Source organism: Lepus europaeus, chromosome 18 (assembly GCF_033115175.1).
Source record: "Lepus europaeus isolate LE1 chromosome 18, mLepTim1.pri, whole genome shotgun sequence".
NCBI lineage: Eukaryota > Metazoa > Chordata > Mammalia > Lagomorpha > Leporidae > Lepus > Lepus europaeus.
In genome coordinates, this window is record NC_084844.1 from 58,776,097 (window position 1) to 58,798,425 (window position 22,329).

General features: G+C 46.9%; 2 protein-coding genes across 8 annotated transcripts in view; both read right to left on the bottom strand.

The window, feature by feature from the left end:
- The window catches only part of TVP23C (trans-golgi network vesicle protein 23 homolog C), a 31,190-nt gene extending 25,907 nt beyond the window's left edge, over positions 1-5,283 (bottom strand). For all 4 annotated transcript variants that reach the window (XR_009864294.1, XR_009864295.1, XM_062175504.1 and 1 more), the window contains exons 1-2: positions 5,176-5,283; positions 732-814 (exon numbers count right to left, since the gene is read on the bottom strand). Coding sequence is in view for 2 of the 4 variants with exons in the window: in XM_062175504.1 (XP_062031488.1) it covers positions 732-814; positions 5,176-5,187 (95 nt within the window). In the remaining 2 variants the exon portion in view is untranslated. The remainder of the gene's footprint in view (positions 1-731; positions 815-5,175) is intronic.
- Positions 5,284-7,451: 2,168 nt separating this feature from the next.
- Positions 7,452-22,329, bottom strand: part of FBXW10B (F-box and WD repeat domain containing 10B) — a 34,300-nt gene continuing 19,422 nt past the window's right edge. For 2 of the 4 annotated variants that reach the window (XM_062216803.1, XM_062216801.1), the window contains 6 exons: positions 20,854-21,002; positions 19,254-19,396; positions 14,984-15,142; positions 13,020-13,291; positions 11,612-11,767; positions 7,452-8,323 (listed from right to left, as the gene is read on the bottom strand). In XM_062216803.1, the coding sequence (XP_062072787.1) occupies positions 7,497-8,323; positions 11,612-11,767; positions 13,020-13,291; positions 14,984-15,142; positions 19,254-19,396; positions 20,854-21,002 (1,706 nt within the window). In that variant the 3' untranslated portion in view covers positions 7,452-7,496. Of the gene's footprint in view, positions 8,324-11,611; positions 11,768-13,019; positions 13,292-14,983; positions 15,143-19,253; positions 19,397-20,853; positions 21,003-22,329 lie in introns of those variants that run through there. The other 2 variants (XM_062216802.1, XM_062216804.1) reach the window with 2 other exon arrangements.

Sequence of the window (22,329 nt, forward strand, 5' to 3'; positions counted from 1 at the left end):
TATACCAAATAATTCATCATTTAAAGTGTACAATTTAATGGTTTTTAGTATATTCACAGAGGTGTTCAATCACTAATTAGCCACTACTTTACAACTTTTGATCACCCCAAATGACACTTTGTACCCATTAGCAATCATTCCCCATTTACCTTCAACTCCTTCAACCCTAGGCAACAACTAAGCTATTTTCTGTCACATACATTTTTGTCTACTCTGGACATTTCCTATAAATAAAATCATACTATATGTGGTCTTTGTGACTGGCACCTTTCATTTAGTATGATATTTGAGGCTCAGATAGATTTTGATTTCTTTAAGAAAATTTCTTCAGAGAACTAAATTTGGAATAGAAGTACATTTCACAATTTCATGTTATTTTTTATAGAAGAATCTGAAATCTGCACAATAAGTCAAAATGTAACATTATCTATAGAAAGCACACCAAGAAAGATCATTCTTGGAAAATAGTAGCTAGCATACAATTAAAAGCACAGGTATTTAAATAACCAGATTTGATGATTTGAAAACTCAGTATTGAATAAAATCCCATTTGTCAATTATTCCCAAGAAAAACTGAAGCTCATTTTGTCTCACACCAAATACCAAACTAGCATCACAGAATATTCACAAGCAACTCCAAATCACTCGGCCTTGAGTCCCATCAGCTGATACTAATCTATGGACAGGGCATCACTGAACACTAACACAACTCTCGTAACTTATCCGCATACCTGATTTTGGATTTTCTTGGTCTATTAGCTGTCTCCTCTTCCGTATCAAACAGGGAAACATCCTCAGTGTCATCATTACTGTCCTAGTAGGAAAATTAAATATTCATGAAGCAAAATTAAAGGCAGTATTTACATGCTCCCTACATGCAAATATGCACATTTATCAGGATGGAAGGCAAAATTACAACACAGTCACAGCCATCAAGAAATCACAAACTCAGGGCCGGCACAGTGGCATAATGGGTAAAGCTGCCGCCTGTGGCACCAGCATCCCATATGGGCGCCGGTTCAAGTCCCAGCTAATCTACTTCCAATCCAGCTCCTTGCTAATGCTCCTGGGAAAGCAGCAGAAGATGGGCCCCTGTACCTATGTGGGAGACCAGGAAGAAGCTCCTGGCTGCTGGCTTCAGACCGGCCCAGCTCTGACCATTTGGGGAGTGAACCAGCGGATGGAAGATATCTCCTACCACCTAACTCTGCCTTTCAAGTAAATCTTAAGAAAAGAAATTCACAACCTAGGGAAAAGACAGGTGCATCCCAACACCTGGCAAGAAGCCAACATGGGAATGTGTCCATCCCTGCCCCTGGGCAGCTCAGGCCTCTAAGAACACGGGTACAGAACCTGCTCCTTTGAGCTGACACCTATTTTCAGGTGCACTCAGAGAAAGCTGAGGCTCTCAGGGATAGACTCAGTGTTTTAGCTCCTTCACAGACCATCTGACTGCACCCTGGCTTCCCTGACTCCTTCTCACACTCTTTTCTTGTCCAAGGTTAAAGTAATGATTTGTGCTCAGAATTCCTTCTTTCCATGCCTCCTCGGGACTTGTTACATCAATTTTCCTTTTATTTTTACTTTTTTGTACTTTCAAATATTCTAAACAGCATGTAAACATTTCCAAGTGCCTCTTATTACTCAAAGAAGATTTATAACCCTGATCTGGGGCCAGTATTGTGGCACAGTAAGATAAGCCACCACCTGTGATTGCCAGCATCCCATATGAGGGCAGGTTGGGAGTGCTGGCCGTTCCATTTCCAATCCAACTCCCTGTTAATGCGCCTGAGAAGGCAGCAGAAGATGGCCCCTGCCACTCACGTTGGAGACCCAGATGGAGTTCCAGGGTCCTGGCTTCAGCAGGGCCCAGCCCTGGACATTGCAGCCATTTGGAGAGTGAACCAGTGGACCGAAGGTATCTCTCTCTCTCTAACTCTGCCTTGCAAATAAATAAATCTTAAAAAAAGAAAAAAGAAAGAAAGAAAGAAAAGAAAAGCTGATCTATTATCTCCCCTTCTATCTTCTACCTTCCCACAGCATTCCTCCCTTTTCCACCCAGAGGCTCCTAAGGGCTCACACCTCAAATCACTGTAATTCCCTTCAGCCTCAACCACAACAAACCTACTCCCAGTACCACCCGCCAGTCTCCCTGTCTCGCTGGTCTCACTCCCAGTCTACTCCAGCCTCTCCTCTGTGTTACTCAGAGCACTCTTCCCAATGTGAAAATCATATCATGCTACTCCCCTCCTCAATTCTGTCAAAGGAGCCCCTCCATGAACAGAATAAAGTCAACTCCTTCACATACAGCATGGGTGATGGCATGCTCTGATCCCCACCGCACACCTCTGACACTTGCCCTGCCCAGCCCTGCAGCAACACGGTTACTACCTGGTCTCTCCCACCTTCATGCCTCTCCTGCGCTTTCTCTGCTCCTCCTTCCCCATCCCCTACCTAGCTGGCCATCAGACACACACCAGATCAGATACTGACACAGCTGAGAAACTGTGCTATCCCCACAGCACTTGGACAACTCTGCATCTGAACAGTTACCATGGGGCATTCTTATTGCAAATCTGTCCCCAACTCCCACCCCCACTTAGATTTTAAGCCACTGGGGAACAAGGCCTGTCTGCACTGTGCCAAGACCTACCAGATAACAGAGCACTGGTCTAGTGCTACAGTGTCTGCTGAAGGCATGAGTAAACAAAGGAGGCAATTACCTATAATACACCACAGACGGTCACGGCGAGAGCCAGGAGAAATACAAACGCAAACACAACCCGGGACAGGGAGAGACTCCTTTCTACTAGAGGGCTCTGCAGGAGAGTGTCATCAGTTAGGCCTTGATGCAGGCCTCCTGCTCACTCAACTCAGCTAAGTGTACTTTCAAGGGGCCAGCACCGTGGCTCGCTTGGTTAATCCTCTGCCTGCAGTGCCGGCACCCATATGGGGTTCTAGTCCCAGTTGCTCCTCCTCCAGTCCAGCTCTCTGCTGTGGCCCGGGAAGGCAGTGGAGGATGGCCCAAGTCCTTGGGCCCCTGTACCCACGTGAGAGACCAGGAGGAAGCACCTGGCTCCTGGCTTCGGATCAGCACAGCGCACCGGCCGTGGCGGCCATTTGGGGGGTGAACCAGAGGAAGGAAGACCTTTCTCTAACTCTGCCTGTCAAAAAAAAAAAAAAAAAGACAAGATTCTCCTCCTGTTGCCTCCAGAAGGAACAAAACTGCCCACACCTTGATTTTAATCCTTGACATTTGACATTCATTTTGGACTTCAAACCACCAGAATTATAAGAGGGTAAGTTTGTTCTAAGCTACAAAGTTTATAGTAATTTGCTACAAAAACAACAGGGAACTTTTCATATAGTAACTAAGCCCCTGGACCAAGCACCTTTTTGATTCAACATGTGCCCACTGGGTCTCTATACTTGTGGTTCTTCTACCTAGGAACACTCTTCTCCCTTACGCTGATCTTCAAAAGACTGGAATCTTCTCCATATCCAATAAACACTGAATGCCTACTAACTGCCAGGCACGGTTGTAAGGCTACAAGCACAAAGAAAAAGGAGACAAACAACTCTGTCCTCTCATAGTTGTGTTTATTAAGAAGAGGAAGACCACGGGCACAACCAGTATCAGAGCAGTATCAGGAGCTTGGTTTTGGACGTACTGAACTTAAAATGTTAATAAAAGTGGGTTTTGTTGTTTTGTTTTCAAAAACGTTGAGAGTGAGAACCATCAGTACACTGTGAACAAAGGACTGACATGTTCTGACTCACAAGACAAGTCTGGCCATTGCATTAAAACTCTGGAGGGCAGGGAGGGGAGAGACCAAGGCACAAAATCAGGGGACTGGTTGGGGGGCTGCTCCAATGGTGGAGCCTGGAAACAACAGCCTGGTCCACAGTGGATGCAGTGGAGGTGGTGGAAGGTGGAGATTCAGACCAGCTTTTAAGGTCGAGGTGACAGGATTTGCTGACTTGACTCTGAGGTAAGAGAACAGGAGTCAAGAAAGAGGTTTTTGTCCTCAACAACTAACAGGACAGAGATGCCAATGCCAGACTCTGGGCACTCGGATATGCAGAGGTCAGAAAGGGGAGACGGAACAAACATGAGTGGCACGGAGTGGGAGGTGACACAGGAGAGTGGTGCCCTGGAATCCCCAAGAAGTGTCCCCAGGAGAAGGATCCAAAGAACTACATCCAATGCTGCAAACCCAAGTGACCACTCTTTTTAACAGGTCCACAGTGACCTCAGTAAGAGCAGTTTTAGTAAGGCAGGAGAAGGGAGAGAAATTCTGACTCGGATGGCCGAGAATAATACCACACTGGAGAACAAGTACAGACGAGTCTTTCCAGGAACAGAGAGCGGGTGACAGATCAAAGGGCAGGCGGGAGTTTTCATTTTTTCACATAGGGGAAAAAAAAAAAAAAAGCAAAGTATATTTATATCCTGAATTAAGAGGGGATGGAAACCAGAGCACAAGTAAGTGATGGATGAAAATGTCTTTGGTTTGGCTAACTTATCATCCATCACCCCAGCCCCTCTACAACCCCGTTATCTCCTACCTAGGACCAGCCCCCGACCTCGGGGACCCGTCTGTCCCTAGAGTTCACGACCCGATTCCTGGGCCTGGAGCACTGCTGGGACAGGGCGGTCCCTCGGTGAATTACGTGTGACACGAACACACACACACACACACGAAGAATTACAGCACAGTGGACTATAAACAGCAACTGCTTTAAAGGAGATTCAATTAGTCATTATCCCGCTCCGGCAGGGGCTCGCCTTCGTACTGGACCTGAGCGCACCCCCACCCCCGGGCCAGACCCGGAGGGAGCCGGAGATGCTCGATGGGCCGCCCCTGGTTACCCGGACCCGCGCACTAACGCCTACGCCGCCCGACAGCGCCCGGCGTCTGCCGACCATGGGCTTCTGCACAGGCCCAGGCCGACACCGCTCAACGCCGCCTGAGGCCTCAGGGCGTCCAGACGCCCTCGCCGAACGACTGTCCACGGCCCCCTACTCCCGCCGGTCCGCCCCGCTCCTCCCTGAGCTCCGGCGGAGGCGGCAGGGGGAAGACGCGGAAACCACAGCCCCGGTACGCTCCACTCGCGCCCCCAAGTCCAGCCCTCCCATGCCGCTGCCCTCTCCAGGCGCCCACAGCCCCTCACCTGTGACAACATGGCGAGGCAGCGCCGGCCCCACTTCCGGGAGCCACGTCAGCGCGTCAGGCACCGGGTCCGGGCCGGAACTGTCACAAACCCCGTCCCCACTGGCTCGGAGGGGGCCGATATACAAGCACACTTCCGGTTGGAGGTGCGTTGCGAGAGGAGCGCAAGTCCCGGGCTGGGGAACGCGAGGGCGGGGCTTTTAAAAGGGGGCGGGTGCGTGGGCGGGGCTGTGGGCGGGGAGATTGTGGGGCGGGGCGAGATGGGCGGGCCGACGGGGGCGGAGTCTAGGTCAGGTAGGTGCGAAAACAGGCTGGGAGAACTTAGTGGTTTGTTATAAGGAAATGTTTGCCACTTACACGGCAAAGTCACTCCCCTAGCGTAGATGTTCTGGGGGCGGGGCTTCACTATTCCATAATTTAATTTTGTTGACGTGTTGTACCGTGACGTAATTTCTTTTCAGTTTTACCCTTATGCTTTAAATTTTCAAAGCAGGTTTTTTTTTATATATATAAATGTGCTCTTGCAAAGGAGCAAAAAAGCTGTTCAGAGCAAGGCAGGGGGACTCTAGAGGAAGCAGTAGAGGGTGTTAGGATGGGAAAAAGAAAACTTTGGGCTGCAGGAAACAGGCATTACTCATAGGTGTTGAGCCCCTGGAGCGTGGGGGCCTGGGTGGCAGCCCCTGCCCTGTATGACCAATTACGCTCTTACAACGAAACTCCAGGTGTCCCTTAGTCATTAAGTGCAAGCCTAGACCGTGATGTGTGTTTTCTTGCCCGGAGGAAGGACCTAAAAACTAAAGCTTTTGTTCATCTTGGAAACTGTGATGATTAAAAAAAAAAAAAACAAAAATAACAAAACAAAACAAACTATCTGCCAGGCCTAAGTCAGGCTGCTGTTGAAAGGCCCATGAGATAATGCACATTTCCTTAGTTCCAGGAATTCTTCGAATGCAAATTACAAACTTCCCACGGTTAGGTGCCAGTGCTGTTTTAAACGGTGCATCCTAAGGGGTGGGGGTTGGGCATTTCTCCAAGAAGAGAAAGCTTGGCCAGGCTATTGCCTTTGTGAGGGCAGAGATAGATAGAGATGGATAGAGAGCCCCTACATCCCTGCCTGCCTCGGCCTCATCTGATTATGTGGACTTGTCGCTTTGTTGTTTTGGCTTTGCTGTGCATTCTGTTTGAATCCGTGTACCATCCTTTAAAACGTGGGGCACTTCACAGGAAAATCAGAACTTCTGGCATTTCTTGAAGAAGGGAGTAATCTGACCACGCAAAGCTACTGAATAGGAGCGCTCTACTTGGCATGGGTCTTGAGCTGTCGTCCCATGGGCCCTAGTCCTCGTTCCTCCCCCTTGGAACCCTTCGAAATTACCCGCCTTGTCCCTGACTCCACCTTCCAAAGGTGTAAGTAGAGACTTCACCCCATGCAATATTAGTAGCCTTGGGGCTGGCGTCGTGGCACAGTAGGTTAATCCTCTGCCTGTGGCACCAGCGTCCCATATGGGTGCAGGGTTCTAGTCCTTGCTGCTCCACTTCCAGTCCAGCTCTCTGCTGTGGCCTGGGAAAGCAGTGGAAGATGGCCCAAGTCCTTGGACTCCTGCACCTGCATAGGAGACCAGGAAGAAGCACCTGGCTCCTGGCTTCAGATCAGCACAGCTCTGGCCATTGTAGCCAATTGGGGAATGACCCAGTGGAGGAAGACCTTTCTCTCTGTCTTTCCCTCTCACTGTCTGTAACTCTATCTCTCAAATAAATAAATAAAATCTTTTAAAAAAATTAGTAGCCTCCTTTGTAGAGAGGATGAATGCATTTAATTTTCTCCCACAGGAGTTAGCCCTGAGAAGAAGAAATGCAAAAAGCATTTCTCCAAAGCAATAGGTCAGGTCCTTTGACGGCTCCCCTTTTAGGCTCTTAACAACTTAGTGAGCTTCATTAGGCTTCGATGCCAAAATCCCAGGAGACTGCAAGGCCTGATCCTGAAGCAGCCATATCCCTTTGTTTGCTGGAAGAAGTGATAGCACTGCATGGTAGCAGTGAGTGGTATCTTACTTCCCCTTCCCCTACGAATGAAATGGGCTTCCCTGAGTCTCCCTGAATGGTTCCCAGTGGAAATACAGATGCCAATCTCTCCCAGGCTCCTTTTGTTTTCTTACTTTGGGAAAATCAACCTTTTGGCTTCTAAGAAGATAACAAAGGGTTTCCAGGTTAATTAACTGCAGGGAACAGTCACACAAACACACACACACACACACACCCGCAGAAAACCAATCCACTTGACCTTCTGTTTATTGTAAGACATTGTCATTTCCCAAGGCTGGTTTAGATAAATATGTTGTGTCCAAGTTCAGGGGCTGCGATTTTCCCTGCTTTTATGAAATTATCAATGGGCAGGCCTTTGATCTTCCTGATCCACGCAGCTCTGCTGGCTTTTCCCAGATCAACCACTCCAATGGACTCATAAGTCTGATACTCGTTCATCTTGGCTTCCTTGTACTCTTCCTCCTCCTTCACGGTCAACAGCATAAACTCAGTGTTCATCCTAAGGGGATCGAGGGCCATGCACAGGCGAGGCCGGTCTTTCTTGAGGGACAGGGTGGCCGTGCCCACTTGAGGCACTACCATGCTGCTCGGTTTATAAACTTGCCTACTGCTCAGGGGGCCCACGCTGCTCGCTGGCCCGGCAGCTGAACTGGTCGCTTGACCTTCGTGCCGGGAGCTGCTGGAGAGTTTGGAGCGGATAATCATGGGCTGGGGGATGGTGGACTGGACTCGGGGGCTGTGCAAAGATCGTTTCAAGTTGGGCTGCAGCTTCTGGATCTCCAGGGGAATGTTGGTTTGTTGCATGTCCATGGGAGGATTGCTGGCTCTCAGCTGATCTACTGCATGTTGGATTGATTTCCCTTTGAAATTCAAGACCTTCCTCGGGTATGGAATGGAAGGTCCCCAGGCGTCAATGACTTGTGTTTGGGGTCTGTGGGGGTAAGCAAATTTCCCGGAACTGTGGGCTTGCTGCAAAGCGTTGACAGTCAGGAGGAACCGATCAGGCGACATGGGGGTTTTCCAGGGCTTGTTCTTCTGGAGATAGGTTGGTTCTACAGGAGTTGTCACTTGGCCTTGCTCTGGTACTTTCTGCACATTATCTACTTCTGCAAAAAAAAAAAAAAAAAGGAAACAAAAAGTCAGCATTCTTTGAAAAATATTAAGTATACTGGCATGCAGATGAAGCCACACTGGGGTCTTTGTGGTCCAATGGGCTTGCTACGGGGTGAGCAGTAGCAAGATGATATCAGAAATGATGATACCAGAAATTATTTAACAAGACAAGTTTTTTAATGAATATGCTAGTACTTGTCGCAAATGTGCGTTAGTCTCTGGACTTGCATATTTTGAAGGTGACACTTGTGATTCCAGGACTCTACACATTTCTGAAATGTCCCTGTGGGAATGACCTTCACATCTCATTTATGGCTGACACAAAACAGCTCCTGATTTTTAGTGACATAGCTATCGTTTTCAACAACAACAGTATCACGAAGTTTGATCTCCACCTTGTTAACTGGATTTCACCCCAAATGATCTTGGCTGTTTCTCAAAACCAAATGTGCCTTCAAAGAATATGTCACCCATTGGGTAACACAAAAATATCAACCACATGACTAAAAGGAACTTCCTAAAGTAGAGTGGCCCAACTGTTTTGAACAGGAGCAGCAGGTCCAAAAGCCACTGACAAGAGTAAAAGGCTCCCTGCTTTAGCATTAAGACCTCCCAGGTGCCTGAGTGCATGAAGTTAACGAACACATCTCTGCAAATGAGCCAATCTGTTCTCTCTTCCATGTGGGCTTTTCAGTTCCTGCAACTCACAGAGACATGAGAAGCACCATCCTCTTCTGAGTTGTGAAAAGTAGGTGTCATTTGCCTCAGTGACCGCCAGGTAACCCTCTACCAGGGATGGGGAACTGTTCTCTGCCAAGGGCCCCTGGGGTATTTATGATGTCCCTCACGGGCCACACAAAAGTATCAACTTAAAAATGAGCCTGCTGTAGGTTTATCGAATTCCGAGTCCTGCCTGCAGTTGCCTTGGTAGGGCCGGATCAAATGATTTCTCGATGTTATATGGCCCATGACTGGACATTCTCCACCCCTGTTTCTATACCAAGCCACACCAGCAAATAAAATATCTTATTCAAAGATGTTTGTGTCTTCACACACTAGGGTGGAAACTTCAAATTTTTTCCTTTCACTTTTTTAAACTATATTTTATTATAACATATAAAAATTAGGTGCTATTTAGATGTCAGAACCTGCTCTCATTTCAAACCCATAAAACACAGAATGTTTTCCACTTATTAAAAAAAAGGAGTTGTGATGAGCTCACTGTGCACAAACTTGTCCCTTTTTACATAACATCCAAAGGGCCTTCAGAAAGTTCACAGGGAAAAATGGAATTAAAAGGTAGGCTTATTTTGATGCAAAAAAAAAAAACTTTAAGATGTATTTATTTGAAAGGCAGAACATTAAAGAGAGAGAAAGCAAGAGAGATTTTTCCAACTACTCCCCAAATGACCACAACAACCAGGGCTAGGCTAGGACAAAGCCAAGAGCCAAGAACTCCATCTGGTTCTCCTATGTCAGTGGCCAGGCTCAAGCACTTGGGCCATCATCTGTGGTCTTTCCTGGCACATTAGCAGGGAGCTGGATCACAAGCTGAGAGTAGCTGGGAATCAAAACAGAGTTCCAATGTGGGATGCTGGCATCACAAACATTGGCTTAACCACTGTGTGACAGTGCCAGCCCCAGTGTGTGTGTGTGTGTGTGTGTGTGTCTGTGTGCGCGTGCACGGGGGGAAGGGGAGACATCCTAGCATAAGAGGGGCCTTCAAAAGCTCATGGAAACCCCCAGGGCAGGTGTTTGGTCTAGTGGTTGAGACACCAGTTAAGACACCTGTGTCCCATATCCGAATGCCTGGGTTTAATACCTGGCTCTCCTCCCACCTCATCTTTCTACAAAGGCAGACCTTAGGAGGCAGCGCTCATGGTTCAGGTGACTGGGTCCCTGCCACCCACAAAGGAAACCCAGATTGAGTTTCCAGCTTCTTGCTTCAGCCCAGCCCAGCCCAGCCCAGAATGTTGCTGGTATTTAGGGAGTGAATCAATAGATGGGAGCTCTCTCTATATATGTATGGATTTATCTTTCTCTGTGTGTCTTTCTTCCTTTCTCTCTCTCATTCTCTCTCTCTCTCTCTCTCTCTCTCTCTATGCCTCTCAAATAAGTAAATAATTTTTAAAGTTCATGGAAAATGTATACTATGTAAAAACTTCATGGATTTCCATTTTTTGCACCCCAATAAACTTATCTTCTAATTCCATTTTCCCATGAACTTTTTGAAATACCCTCATATTGTGGCTCTCTTTCCAAGTCAATATATGGCTCATCATTATACAATTTTAGCTATGAAATAATATTCTATAGTATGGATTTTTTTATTATGTGCTTGGCCATTTTCAGTTTGTTAATGACCAACCTTAAAGAAATGCAAACACCACTTGTACTTATCATATAAGTAGGTACGAAATGATGGACAACACTTAGAGTTTGCATTGGTGGGGTGAAAACTCTCCTACATCATTAGTGAGAATGAAAATCAATGGCATTTTTAAGGACAACCCTGTGGATATCGTTCTAGTTTTTAAATGCAGTTCTCTTTATCTCAGTCCTAGGACTATGCCCTGCAGGCGAACCTGTACAGATACACAGATATGGGTATACACAAGGATGCCCAGTGTTGGGATGGCCCTCATACAACTTCACTGTTTCTCCCTCACCTTGAAACCAGTCTGTAGGGAGTTTGTTTCAAAGAAACACTAGTATAATAGTCAAAAAATATTTGAAAGGTATTTACAATTTTTATCAGTGTCCTTCAAGAATAGCAAAGAGACAGTCATGGCATGATATTCAGCAACATTTCTCAAAAGCCCTGTCAGCAACATTTCTCAAAAGCCCTGGATCTTTCTCTCCTTTATCTCCTCATCTCACATACATAGCACCCACCTCAAACATTCTCTCCTCCCTTATGGGACCCCCTAAAGTCTCTCTGAAACCAGCCCCAAATTCCTCTTCTCTCTTCTGCTGTCCTCATAGTCATACTGCTGGCACAACAGCCCAGGAAGTGAGGAGGAGGCCAAATGGCAGGCTGGGAGCCCAAGACTGGAAACCCAAATCTTAGAAAGATTCCTGCCTATGGTCTTAAGTGAGAAAGCAGACAATTAAGAAAAACCAGTTGTTCTTAGAAGTCAGGCAGTCTATTCATTCTGAATTCTCAAAAATAAGCAAGAGTATCAGCCTACTGGGAAGCAAAACAAAACGGAGAGGAGGGGAAGGAAAAGTAGGAAGGAGTACAGGTTGGATCTTGCCACTAATTCAGAATAAAGCATCACCATTCATCTTCTCTCCAGCCACGGATTTTGCCTCCACATTCTCTTGCCCACCATCATGGACACTTGCTTCCTTGTTAACAGAAGAAGCTTTCTTCTTGACATCTTTTCGGGGTGATTTCGACTTCCTTTGACTTTGATGTTCCTCTGCTAACGTGACTGAATTAAGAATGAGAAAGAAACGACTGTCATTATATAATTCAACAAGGTCTAAATAATGGGGAGGGGCATCCTGGTTCTATATTCAGTAGTTATGCGACTGATAATTTAGCTGGCTTTCATGCAAAAATATCACCATATTTTTTATTGTCCTGTGAAACTAAGTGGTCATCTAAAGTCTAAGACCTAGATTACATCCTGACTCCCCTCTCTCATCCTCTTTTCCCACTGATCATCAAGCATGAAGCATTACCGAAAACTCTTGGTTCCCTCTCCTCCAGAGACAACCGGCCACTTGTAGTATGACATGCTTGGGAATGATCTATTGGTATTCTCTATAGACCTGTGGACCCAATTTCACAAATATAGGGCAAGTTAAAAAATAAAAAAGGGGCCGGCGCCGTGGCTCAACAGGCTAATCCTCTGCCTTGCAGCGCCGGCACACCGGGTTCTAGTCCCAGTCGGGGTGCCGGATTCTATCCTGGTTGCTCCTCTTCCAGTCCAGCTCTCTGCTGTGGCCCGGGAAGGCAGTGGAGGATGGCCCAAGTCCTTGGGCCCTGCACCCGCATGGGAGACCAGGAGAAGCGCCTGGCTCCTGGCTTCGGACCAGCGTGGTGCACCGGCCGCAGCAGCCATTGGAGGGTGAACCAACGGAAAAAAGGAAGACCTTTCTCTCTGTCTCTCTCTCTCTCTCACTGTCCACTCTGCCTGTCAAAAAAAATAAATAAATAAATAATAAAAAAGGAAGCGGCCTTGCTACATATAATTTATTCTTTGGATGGCATATAAATGGTATAGGCCATGCCTGCTTGCCCACTTACACACGCACAGACAGACATTTGCTTTGTAACTGATATTTTCCAGGTGCCTATATTGTCTCTCAGAGGCCTAAAGATAATGCATTCTGCACAGAACATTATTCTGCTTATAGTAACTTTTTGTCTTGAGTCCTGAGGAATCAGTTATATAATGCAGGGAGTCTTCAAAGAGTTTGTAGAAAATGGAATAAAAAGATAAATTTTGGTGAAAAAAAAATTTTGAAATCATACATAGTTTTTTTTATAATATGTGAAGATACCCTCATATATGTTTGGATTTGAGGGGTACGCAGGTATGGGTAGCTTGTTCTGTTTGTTTCAATGGCAAGTATGAAGACCAGTCTTATATTCTTTGTACAAAGGTTCTAATAAGTTTGCTAATCTAGGTCTTGAAAATTTCCCTTTAGCTATTGGAAAAAGTTTGGCTCCTTTACCTGAAGATACCTTGTTTGCCTTCATAAGGACACGGGACTTGTGGGGCTTATTCAGGAGAGTGTCCTGGGCCACAGTTTGTTTACTGGACGCAGACTCCCGCAGGCTGTGAACCTGAGTGCTTGACTTGGACAGGGCATCCATGAGACCGTTGTCTTCCTTGTCTTCCTCTCTATCCTTATTCTTCTTCGACTTACTTCTTTCCGTGGAGTACTGCCACTTCACAGGCTCAAACTGGAACATGAGAATATTGCTCTCTGTGTTGATCAACATCCTGGAAACCAAAACAACAAGATTGCCCACAAAAGGAGTGTGGAGGCCACCAAAGGAGGCAGGGTAGTTACTGTCCCAGCCGAGCCTCAGGCCATGCCCAGGTAATGACTACACAAACAGGCTAGGGCCAGGTGTCAGAGGGTCAGGAGCAGTGACAGGTGGGTATCAAGCCATGCAGCAGGGGCCATTAGCTTTGTAGCTGTTTTCTTTTAAAAAATAAATAAATAAACATAAATGCAGTACATGGCTTCTGGTGGTTCTGCTTCTCAAGTTAAAATACTTTCAAACGAATTTCTGCTCCTGGAGTGAGTCTCAAGTACCTAAGGTTCCCAAGGCAGAAGCTTAGGGACTCTGCATGTAGATGTCTTGAAATTCACTCCCTATTTTTAAAGCACAGCTTCCAAACCCAGTGATTCTATTGATGTGATGGGAATGAGGAAAACTCTCTACTGGGGAGACCACCCCTTCTCCACTGACCCCACATACACAAAGAATCCACACTGCTTCATGCTGTCACTGCGCTGGCTCCTGACATAGCCTAGATGTAGGCAGAACCTATGAACTTTACAGAACAGGATGATTTCTATCTTTTTTAATCCCACTTTTATGCCCAAGTAGACAAACTTCCTGATCTTGCCCTCTGTCCCCTAGCACTGCCTCCTAGCATCCACTGCTTTCCAGATTGTTGTCATTTGCAAAAGATTCAGGTTCCTTTCTGCTCCAAAACAGAGCAAAAACCTTAACTGTGACCTTAGCTGTGAGCATACATTCTCCAGAAAAGTGACTTAGTTGGGCTGGAAATGCCAGAGTGGAATTTAGGGGGACCATTCCAATCAGAAATTTCTTTCAGACATTTTTATCAAAACCAAAAGGAAATCATTCTCTGGATTGTATGAATGAGAAGAGATCAGAGTGGATTTTGTTTTACAGTATTATTGCTTCATAACTGAAATCTTTTATTTTATCAAGCTTATTACCAGCCCCACCCTTTTTCTTTTTAGATGGTAAATAGTATTAATGAGGTTTCATTTAAAGGAAGGCAATATGGTTCAGAAAAATTAAGTGGTCTCCAGAGAGCCCAAGTTAGAATTTATAAGTTAATGCTCTTTGGTTATTTCCACATAATATCATCTTGAACCTGTTCCTATATAACAAGCACAATTCTATATATAAGAGTATTTCCCAAAAAAAGTCCTGTAAAATGGAATTATAAAGGTTTTTTTTTTGGGGGGGGGTGCAAAAACAATTTGAAGTCCATGCACAGTTTTTGACAATATGCATTGTCCATGAACTTCTTGAGGACCTTCATGCAATGAGATCAGTCATGGTACAGGTTTCTATAAACTCACCTGCTCAACTCTCCCCAGCAGCACCCCAGCTACTGCAGTTCCCCACCCTCCTCTAAGTCTCAGCATCAGCAGCGGGCATCAGAGACAGCTTATGGAACTCTCAGGCAGCTTGGACGCATGAGCAACCAGCAAGCAGAGGCTGCATATTATCCAAACCATGGCTCTCCTAGAAGAGCTATGGGGCACCACTGGATAATTCCCCCAAACACCTAGAACAGGTTAATAATCAAAACGAACTCTGATTGCTAAGTGTTGTGTAAAGCTCAATTGGTTCCCCACAAGATCGTTACTTCTAAACAGTGGGAAGCATTGTACACTCTCTGACCTCCACACCTACCACCCACCTGTTGCCCTGAATAAAGAAGGACAGCACAGGATCACCTCTGCCGTTGGCTTTGATCACCTTCAGACAGTTCCCGTTGAGGAAGTTATAAATGCGGATCTTGCCGTCTGCACAGGCGCTGATGACTCGGAGGTAGAGGAGAGACACGTGGAGCACCTCCCTGGAAGGGAACAGAGCGACAGGGAGTGCCCGCCTTCTGCCTTGGGTTTCTTGGTGGTTGGGGTGTTTTGTGTGTGGTTGGGTGCCTGGGGCCATAGCTATCCTTGAAGTGGGGTTTGCCACCATTTAATAATTCTGAATGTAAGCCACTAACACTCAAGACATCTCTTCCCGTTCTGTATTTACGTTTCCTGCAATTTGGTCACAGAGGCACAAGGGAACAGAACAGAAAGACTGATGTCATGAATTTTTTTAGGAGCCAGGGAGGCCCAATGTATAGATGATCATGTTTCTCTCTTGCAGTTTGATTCCTGGCTGTTTGCTTCTACAAGTCTTGCTGAGGTTTATTTAATGTTTTCATTTCTCTTAAAAATCATGTAAAAAATAAATTAAGGAGGAAAGAGTTATCTTTACATAAAGCAAAAACCTTACATTTTGACAGTTTCTTTTTGTTATTAAATTAGTGGCTTTATCTAAGTAAACGAACAAGCTTTACAGCTTCCAGCAGAATTGCAGCCATGGGTGACATGAGTATTCCCAGGTAGAGGCCTCCAATAAAATCTTCCTGTGTTCAATTCAGAAAAGTGTAATTACCCCATTCCTCTTCATGACACTGAAAAACTGAATTTGATGCCACCAATTTGTTAGATTCTATCTGCAAAGCCAGTACAATGATCCTGCCTTACTCATCCAATCAAGTCTGCTATGGCTTGGATATAGTGTTGAGTTCTTGTGCTAGAAGCTCAATCCCCTGTGAAGCAGTGTTGAGTAGGCGGTAGGCCATTAAGAAGTGGGGCCCAGGGCCAGCATTGTGGTGTAGCAGACTAAGCCACTACTTGTGATAATGGCATTCCATATGGCTTCCTATTGGAGTTCTGGCTGCTAAACTTCCAATCTAGCTCCATGCTGATGTGCCTGGGAAAGCAGCAGATGATGGCCCAAGTACTTAGACCCCTGCAACCCATATGGGAGACCCAGATGGAGTTCCAGGTTCCTGGTTTCAGGCTGGCCAAGCCTTGACCATTATGGCCATTGGATGAAATACCTCTTTCTGTATCTCTTCCTCTCTCTGCAACTTTGCATTTCAAATAAATAAATAAATCTTAAAAAGGAGAAGAAGAAAAAGAGGAAGAGGAAGAGGAGGGAGAGGAAGAGGAAGAAGAAGGGGGGGGCCTAGTAGTAGGTAGTTAGATCACTGGGGTTCATGTAGTTTCCTCAGGACTCCAGTTAGTCCCTGCATGCATGAGTTCTTACAAAGCAAGGCCACCCCCATGCACTTGGCCTCTTCTTCAGACACTTGGTTCCCTTTCCATTTCTCCACCACGTTGTGATGCAGCCATGAGGTCCTCACCAGAGGCCCACCAGATGAGACTGCTTGCCTTTCAGCCTCCAAAACTGTGAGCTAAATAAACCACTTGACAGATTACTCAGCTTCAGGTATTTCATTATAACAACAGAAAACAGACTAAGATAAAGTCCATCTACAGTCTAGTTCATGAGCTCCAATCTCCAAAAAGACCATTGCTTATCTCTATCTTCTCCCACCCACACTCATATACAACCTTCAGGTATACTGTCTCTTTCTCTTGGGCACAACTCACATCTTATTTGTCATCGCATGCCCAAAACCTCACACAGCACCTAGGGCATAGTGTGTCCTCAATATGTATTTGTTGGGAAGGCAAGTGCTCATGTCTTCAGAGTGTGGTCATTGCTACAGTTGTTTAAAAGGATGACATCTGGCCAGCACCGTGGCTTAACAGGCTAATCCTCCACCTGGTGGCGCCGGCACACCAGGTTCTAGTCCCGGTTGGGGTGCCGGATTCTATCCCGGTCGCCCCTCTTCCAGGCCTGCTCTCTGCTATGGCCCGGGAAGGCAGTGGAGGATGGCCTAAGTCCTTGGGCCCTGCACCCACATGGGAGGCCAGGAGAAGCACCTGGCTCCTGGCTTCGGATCAGCACGATGCGCCGGCCACAGCAGCCATTGGAGGGTGAACCAACGGCAAAAAGGAAGACCCTTCTCTCTGTCTCTCTCTCTCTCTCACTATCCACTCTGCCTGTCAAAAAAAAAAAAAAAAAATTCTTTAAAAGGATGACGTCCATGCCATACCATTAGGCTTTAGCCTCTGTCAGATCCTAGGGCCAGATGAAGACTTTTCCAGGTCCTAACAGACATTTGAAAAGTCCAACAACATTCTATTTTTTTTCCAAGATAGAAATACAATAACCTTGCTACCCTAAGCATAAGTTAGTCGGCTTATTGGGTACCCCAACTCTGAGACAGAGGTTCTGTGGTAGAAGAGTTTTCCTCTTTATGTAACAGTTGTGACAGTTGTCTTTATGTGACAGTTGTGGTGCGGTGGGTTAAGCCAAGGCCTACAATGCCAGCATCCCATATAAACACCAGTTCGAGTCCCAAGTGCCCTACTTCCAATCCAACTCCCTGCTGATGAGCCTGTAAAGTAGAAGACGATGGCCCAAGTGCCTATCAATAAGGCAGTCACATGCCAAATATAAACAGTATTCACATATCCTCCCTCAAGACCAGTGTGCCTGCAGAAAAGGCTCCTATGAGGGGGATGGGACTTGTGGCACAATGAGTTAAGCGACCCCTTGGGACACACACATCCCATATAAGAGTGCTGGTTTGAGTCTCAGCTACTCTGTGCCTCTAATCCAACTTCCTGCTAATGTACCTGGCAGGCAGCAGGTGATGGCATATGGCACTTAAGTTCTTGCCACCCACATAGGAGACCTGGATGAAGGCCCTGGTTCCTGGCTTCAGCCTGATCTAGCCCTGACTATTGTGGGCAGGTGGGGAATGATCCCATTGATGGAAGAGGTATCTCTCTCTCTCTCCCTTTCAAATAAATTTTTAGAAGCTTCCCATGAGGTTATAAGGAAATCTATGGCCATAACTTACGAAACAAGTATCCTCAGATAAGTCCCCTGGAAAATGTACTTGCTCTTTTAATCAATCAAGATCAGCATTTAGTTGTAACACACTCAAGGGAAGAAGCGTTGTTGGAATTGCCTAGGACTGTGCGGGAGCAGCCTAGGACACCGTGACCATGGCAGAACCATTAACTGACCATGACCATGGCAGAACCATTAACTGGCCACAATGCCCTTTCCAAACAAGCCCCTTTGTGACCTCAGAATACTTCATTGCCTCCAAGCAGCCACCACCACTAAATTTGAACTGCCCTGTAAAATGAAGTCCATTTGCTATCCTGGAATAGAACTGGAATAGAATTCGACCCACAGACTTGGAAGTATAGGCTCCTTTAAAAAAAAAAACCCTTCATTTTTTTTTATTATTATTTTTATTTTTAAACCCTTTGGACCATTTTAAGCTTCTCTGAGCACTAGCTTCCTAAGATAAAGACCAATCCCAAGAATTTTAATTTTACTGGAATTGGTATTATTTGAGATGTTTTGTAAGTCTAATAAGTAAAAGAGATGACTTTATCACGGGTAGCTTAGGAATAAGATTTCAGTAACTTTTCTAAGTCCATTTAAAGATTTATTTCCTTTATTTGAAAGGCTGAGTGATAGTGTGAAAGAGAGGGAAAGACAGAGAGAGAGAGAGAGAGAGAGAGAGAGAGAGAGAGATCTTCCATCCACTGATTCACTTTCCAAGTGGCTGCAACAGCCAGGATTGAGCCCAGCCAAAGCCAAGATCCAGGAACTCCATCCATGTCTCCCACATGAGTAGCAGGGGCCCAAGCACTTGGATCATCTTCTGCTGCTATCCCATGCACATTAGCAGGGAGCTAGATTGGGAGTAGAGCAGCCAGGACTCAAACCAGCATGCACGTGGGATGCCGGCATCACAAGCCACTGTTTAACTGGCTGCACAACACTGGCCCTCAAATCTAATGTGGTTATTTCTTAAGAGAATCAAGAGAGGGTAGAAGAGGGGAAAGGCCAAATAGAGGAGATGGGGGAGGCAGAATGTGGGTAACAGATGGATGAAATGAGAAAGGGGCAGAGAGAACATGGGGTCAGCGGGCAGCAGAAGGGACAGCTGTGCCAAAGGTGGCCGGCTAAGCTCTGGCGGTGGAAGGCGGCCATGCCGCGTTGGTGGACTTGGCATCACCAACACCTACTTTGGATGCTTGAAGGCCATCAGGCACCGCTCGTACTTCCCCACCATGCTCCAGGCCATGACCAGGCCGTCGCTGCCTCCCGAGACGAGATGCCACTGGTCAAAGAACAAGCACTTCACGGCTCCCTCGTGGCCTATGAGAGTCTGCAAGAAAACAATGCCACCGTTCTCAGCCCCTCTGCAACTCAGACTGACTCCTACAAGGAGTCAAGGCTAGAGGCTTCTGTAGGGGAACCCCAAAGCCACTCTCTGCCAGTTCTTGATTCCATCACTCAGTCTGTCCCTGAGCTGACTCCTCTCCTCCTGTTCTTCAAGGCAAGTGAAGACCCTCCCCTCTCCCTCTCCCTCTCCCTCTCCCTCTCCCCCTCCCCCTCCCCCTCCCCCTCCCCCTCCCTCTCCCCCTCCCTCTCCCTCTCCCTCTCCCTATCCCTATCCCTATCCCTATCCCTATCCCTATCGTTCTCCCCCTATTTAAGGAAGAAGGAAATCAGAGAGGCCTTATTCTTGCTGGGTCTGTGGCTAGGGCAGGCCCTATCAACCCAGAGAACCCAGGAGGATCAGCTGCCACTGCCCCTGCTTTAAGGGTAAACTACTCCAACCCAGCTCCTCACCAGGACTTGACCTGGATGGAGGGCACCAGGGCCATCCCTGTGCCTGCAAATGCTGGTTCTACAGCAGTCTCAAGATTGGTGGGAAGCCAGGTCAGCCCCTTCTCACAGTGATCCTGTATTCCTGGCACAAAATGCTTTCTCACTACCACCCACTCAGACCAGGGCTTTCAAGTCCGGCAAGAACATGCTTTGTGAACGCCGGCTGTGGTTTAAGTGTGTGCCCCAGAATTGACGCTGTTGGAGACTCAATCCTCCGAGTCAAACGTTAATGATATTTTGAGGTGGCATCTTTGGGAGGTGGTTGGGTTGGCAGTGCTCTGCCTCCATGAATGAACCATGATCACAGATTAATCCACTCATAGATTCATGGAATGGTCTTGTTAGCTCTCTCGGGCTCGCTGGCTCCATCTCCCTATATGATGCTCTTGCCATGTCATGGCCCAGCCAGAGGGCCTTCACCACATACAAGCACATGCTGGCACCGTGCTCTGGGACTGCCCAGCTTCCAGAACTGAGCCAAGTAAGCTTCATTTCTTTATAAGTTATCAGATGTCAGGTATTCTGGTACAACAACAGAAAGTGGGCTAAGACACCTCCAAGTCACTTCCAAGACAGCTGGTGTTCTTACTTCATTAGAGAATAAGGAGAGGAAAATGTTTGCTCATTGATGCATCCTCCAGTGTTTCCTTCCAGGGGGGCAGGGTGCTATGTTCACCTACTCAACACATGCCAGAGTCAAGGTAGAATAACCCAGAAGGAGTCAACATACTCTGCTACTGTTAAAAGGCCCACGTAAGCCAAGCTAAGCCTTCTTCCACCAACCCCATGACAGCGTGGGTTATGATGTGGAGAGTAGATCCCTATACTGGGCCAGAATGACACCCCTCCCCCACCATGGAGCCTTCCCTGCTTCAGCCAACTGCTGTGGGATGATCTAGTCCCCACCAGCACCACCTCACCTTCCCCGCTTCCAGCCCACTGCCCTCTCACCTTTACCAGCTGGGCCGTGTCAACATGCCACACTTTGACTAGCCCTCGCTCGCAGCTGCTCACGATGTAGGTGTCGTTGATCCTGATGGCCAAGATGGGGTCTTTGTGTTTATACGTCCTCAGGCACTTTCCTGTGTCTACATCCCATTCTGAAGGGGACAGAGAGAATGGGAGGAGGTTTTCAGTGGAGTTGTACTCCCCATCACAGGAGCAAAGTCCCACTGAGCCCATCTAGCCAGACCCCAGAAGGCCTGCACCAGGCCTGGTAGCAGCTTCAGGTACTTCCCACGCGGTGCTCCCTGACCCCTGGGGAGAACTGACAACGCAGAAGGCTTTGGCCATGAACCTGGAACTTAGCCTTGGAGTCCAAGTGCTAGACAGTTCACCTCCAAGAAGCCTACTCTTCACGCTTGCAAAATGCTTGCTACTGAGTAGATTTCACGCAAATCATGACACGTGTTTCATGTCACCACTCCTCCCTGCTATTGTCTCTCTGGTCCGTACCATCTAGGCTCGAAGGAGAAGAAAGCTGCCTATCCTCACTTAGATGTTTCAGGATCTCTGAATCTGAATGTTGGATCTTATGGGGGAATTGTCATGGCCAGGGTGGGTTGATGCTGCTCAGCACAGCTCGTGTGAGAGCAGCAGCCTGGGTACCATAGGTGTTGGGTGGGGAGGAGAGTAGATAGGTGGGCATCACAATTTCAGAGATGAAAACATTGAATTCGGCTTCATCAACCCCCAAAATACCTTTTCCTGCAGGCCATAAAACAAACAGAATAATGGCCATCACTGACATATAGCACTAACAGTAACATTCAAAGTGTTTGTCATGCATTAACTCACCTTCAAAAGACAGGTACTATTATTTTTTGAAGATTTATTTATTTATTGAGAGGTGGAGTTACAGACAGAGAGATGGAAAGACACAGAGAGAGGTCTTCTATCCACTGGTTCACATCCCAAATGGCCGCAATGGCCGGAGCTGGACTGATTCAAAGCCAGGAGCCAGGAGCTTCTTCCAGGTCTCCCACAGGGGTGCAAAGCACTTGAGCCATCTTCCACTGCTTTCCCAGGCCATAGAAGAGAGCTGGATTGGAAGAGGAGCAGCTGGGACACAAACTGGCACTCATAAAGGATGCCGGGACAGCAGGTGGAGGCTTAGCCCACTATGCCACAGCACCAGCCCCTAGATGGAAGTATCTTTACCACTAAGTTGGTGTTGGGGGTTTTGGTTTGGTTTGGTTTGGTACTCCCTTAAATTTTACACCTGAAGCAAAATCCTCTCTTCCAAGTCCTGGCCCCATGGAGTCTCAAAGACTCTCCTAGCCTGGGCTCCATTCCATCTTCAAACCCTCACCTGGACAGTGCCCCCCCTCAACCCGGTGCACTCCTCAAAGTAATCCTGGCAATATTGGGTCAAATGGAGGAAGATGGGCAGGGAGGAGCAATATTCCTGCCCTAGTTCTGAGTCTT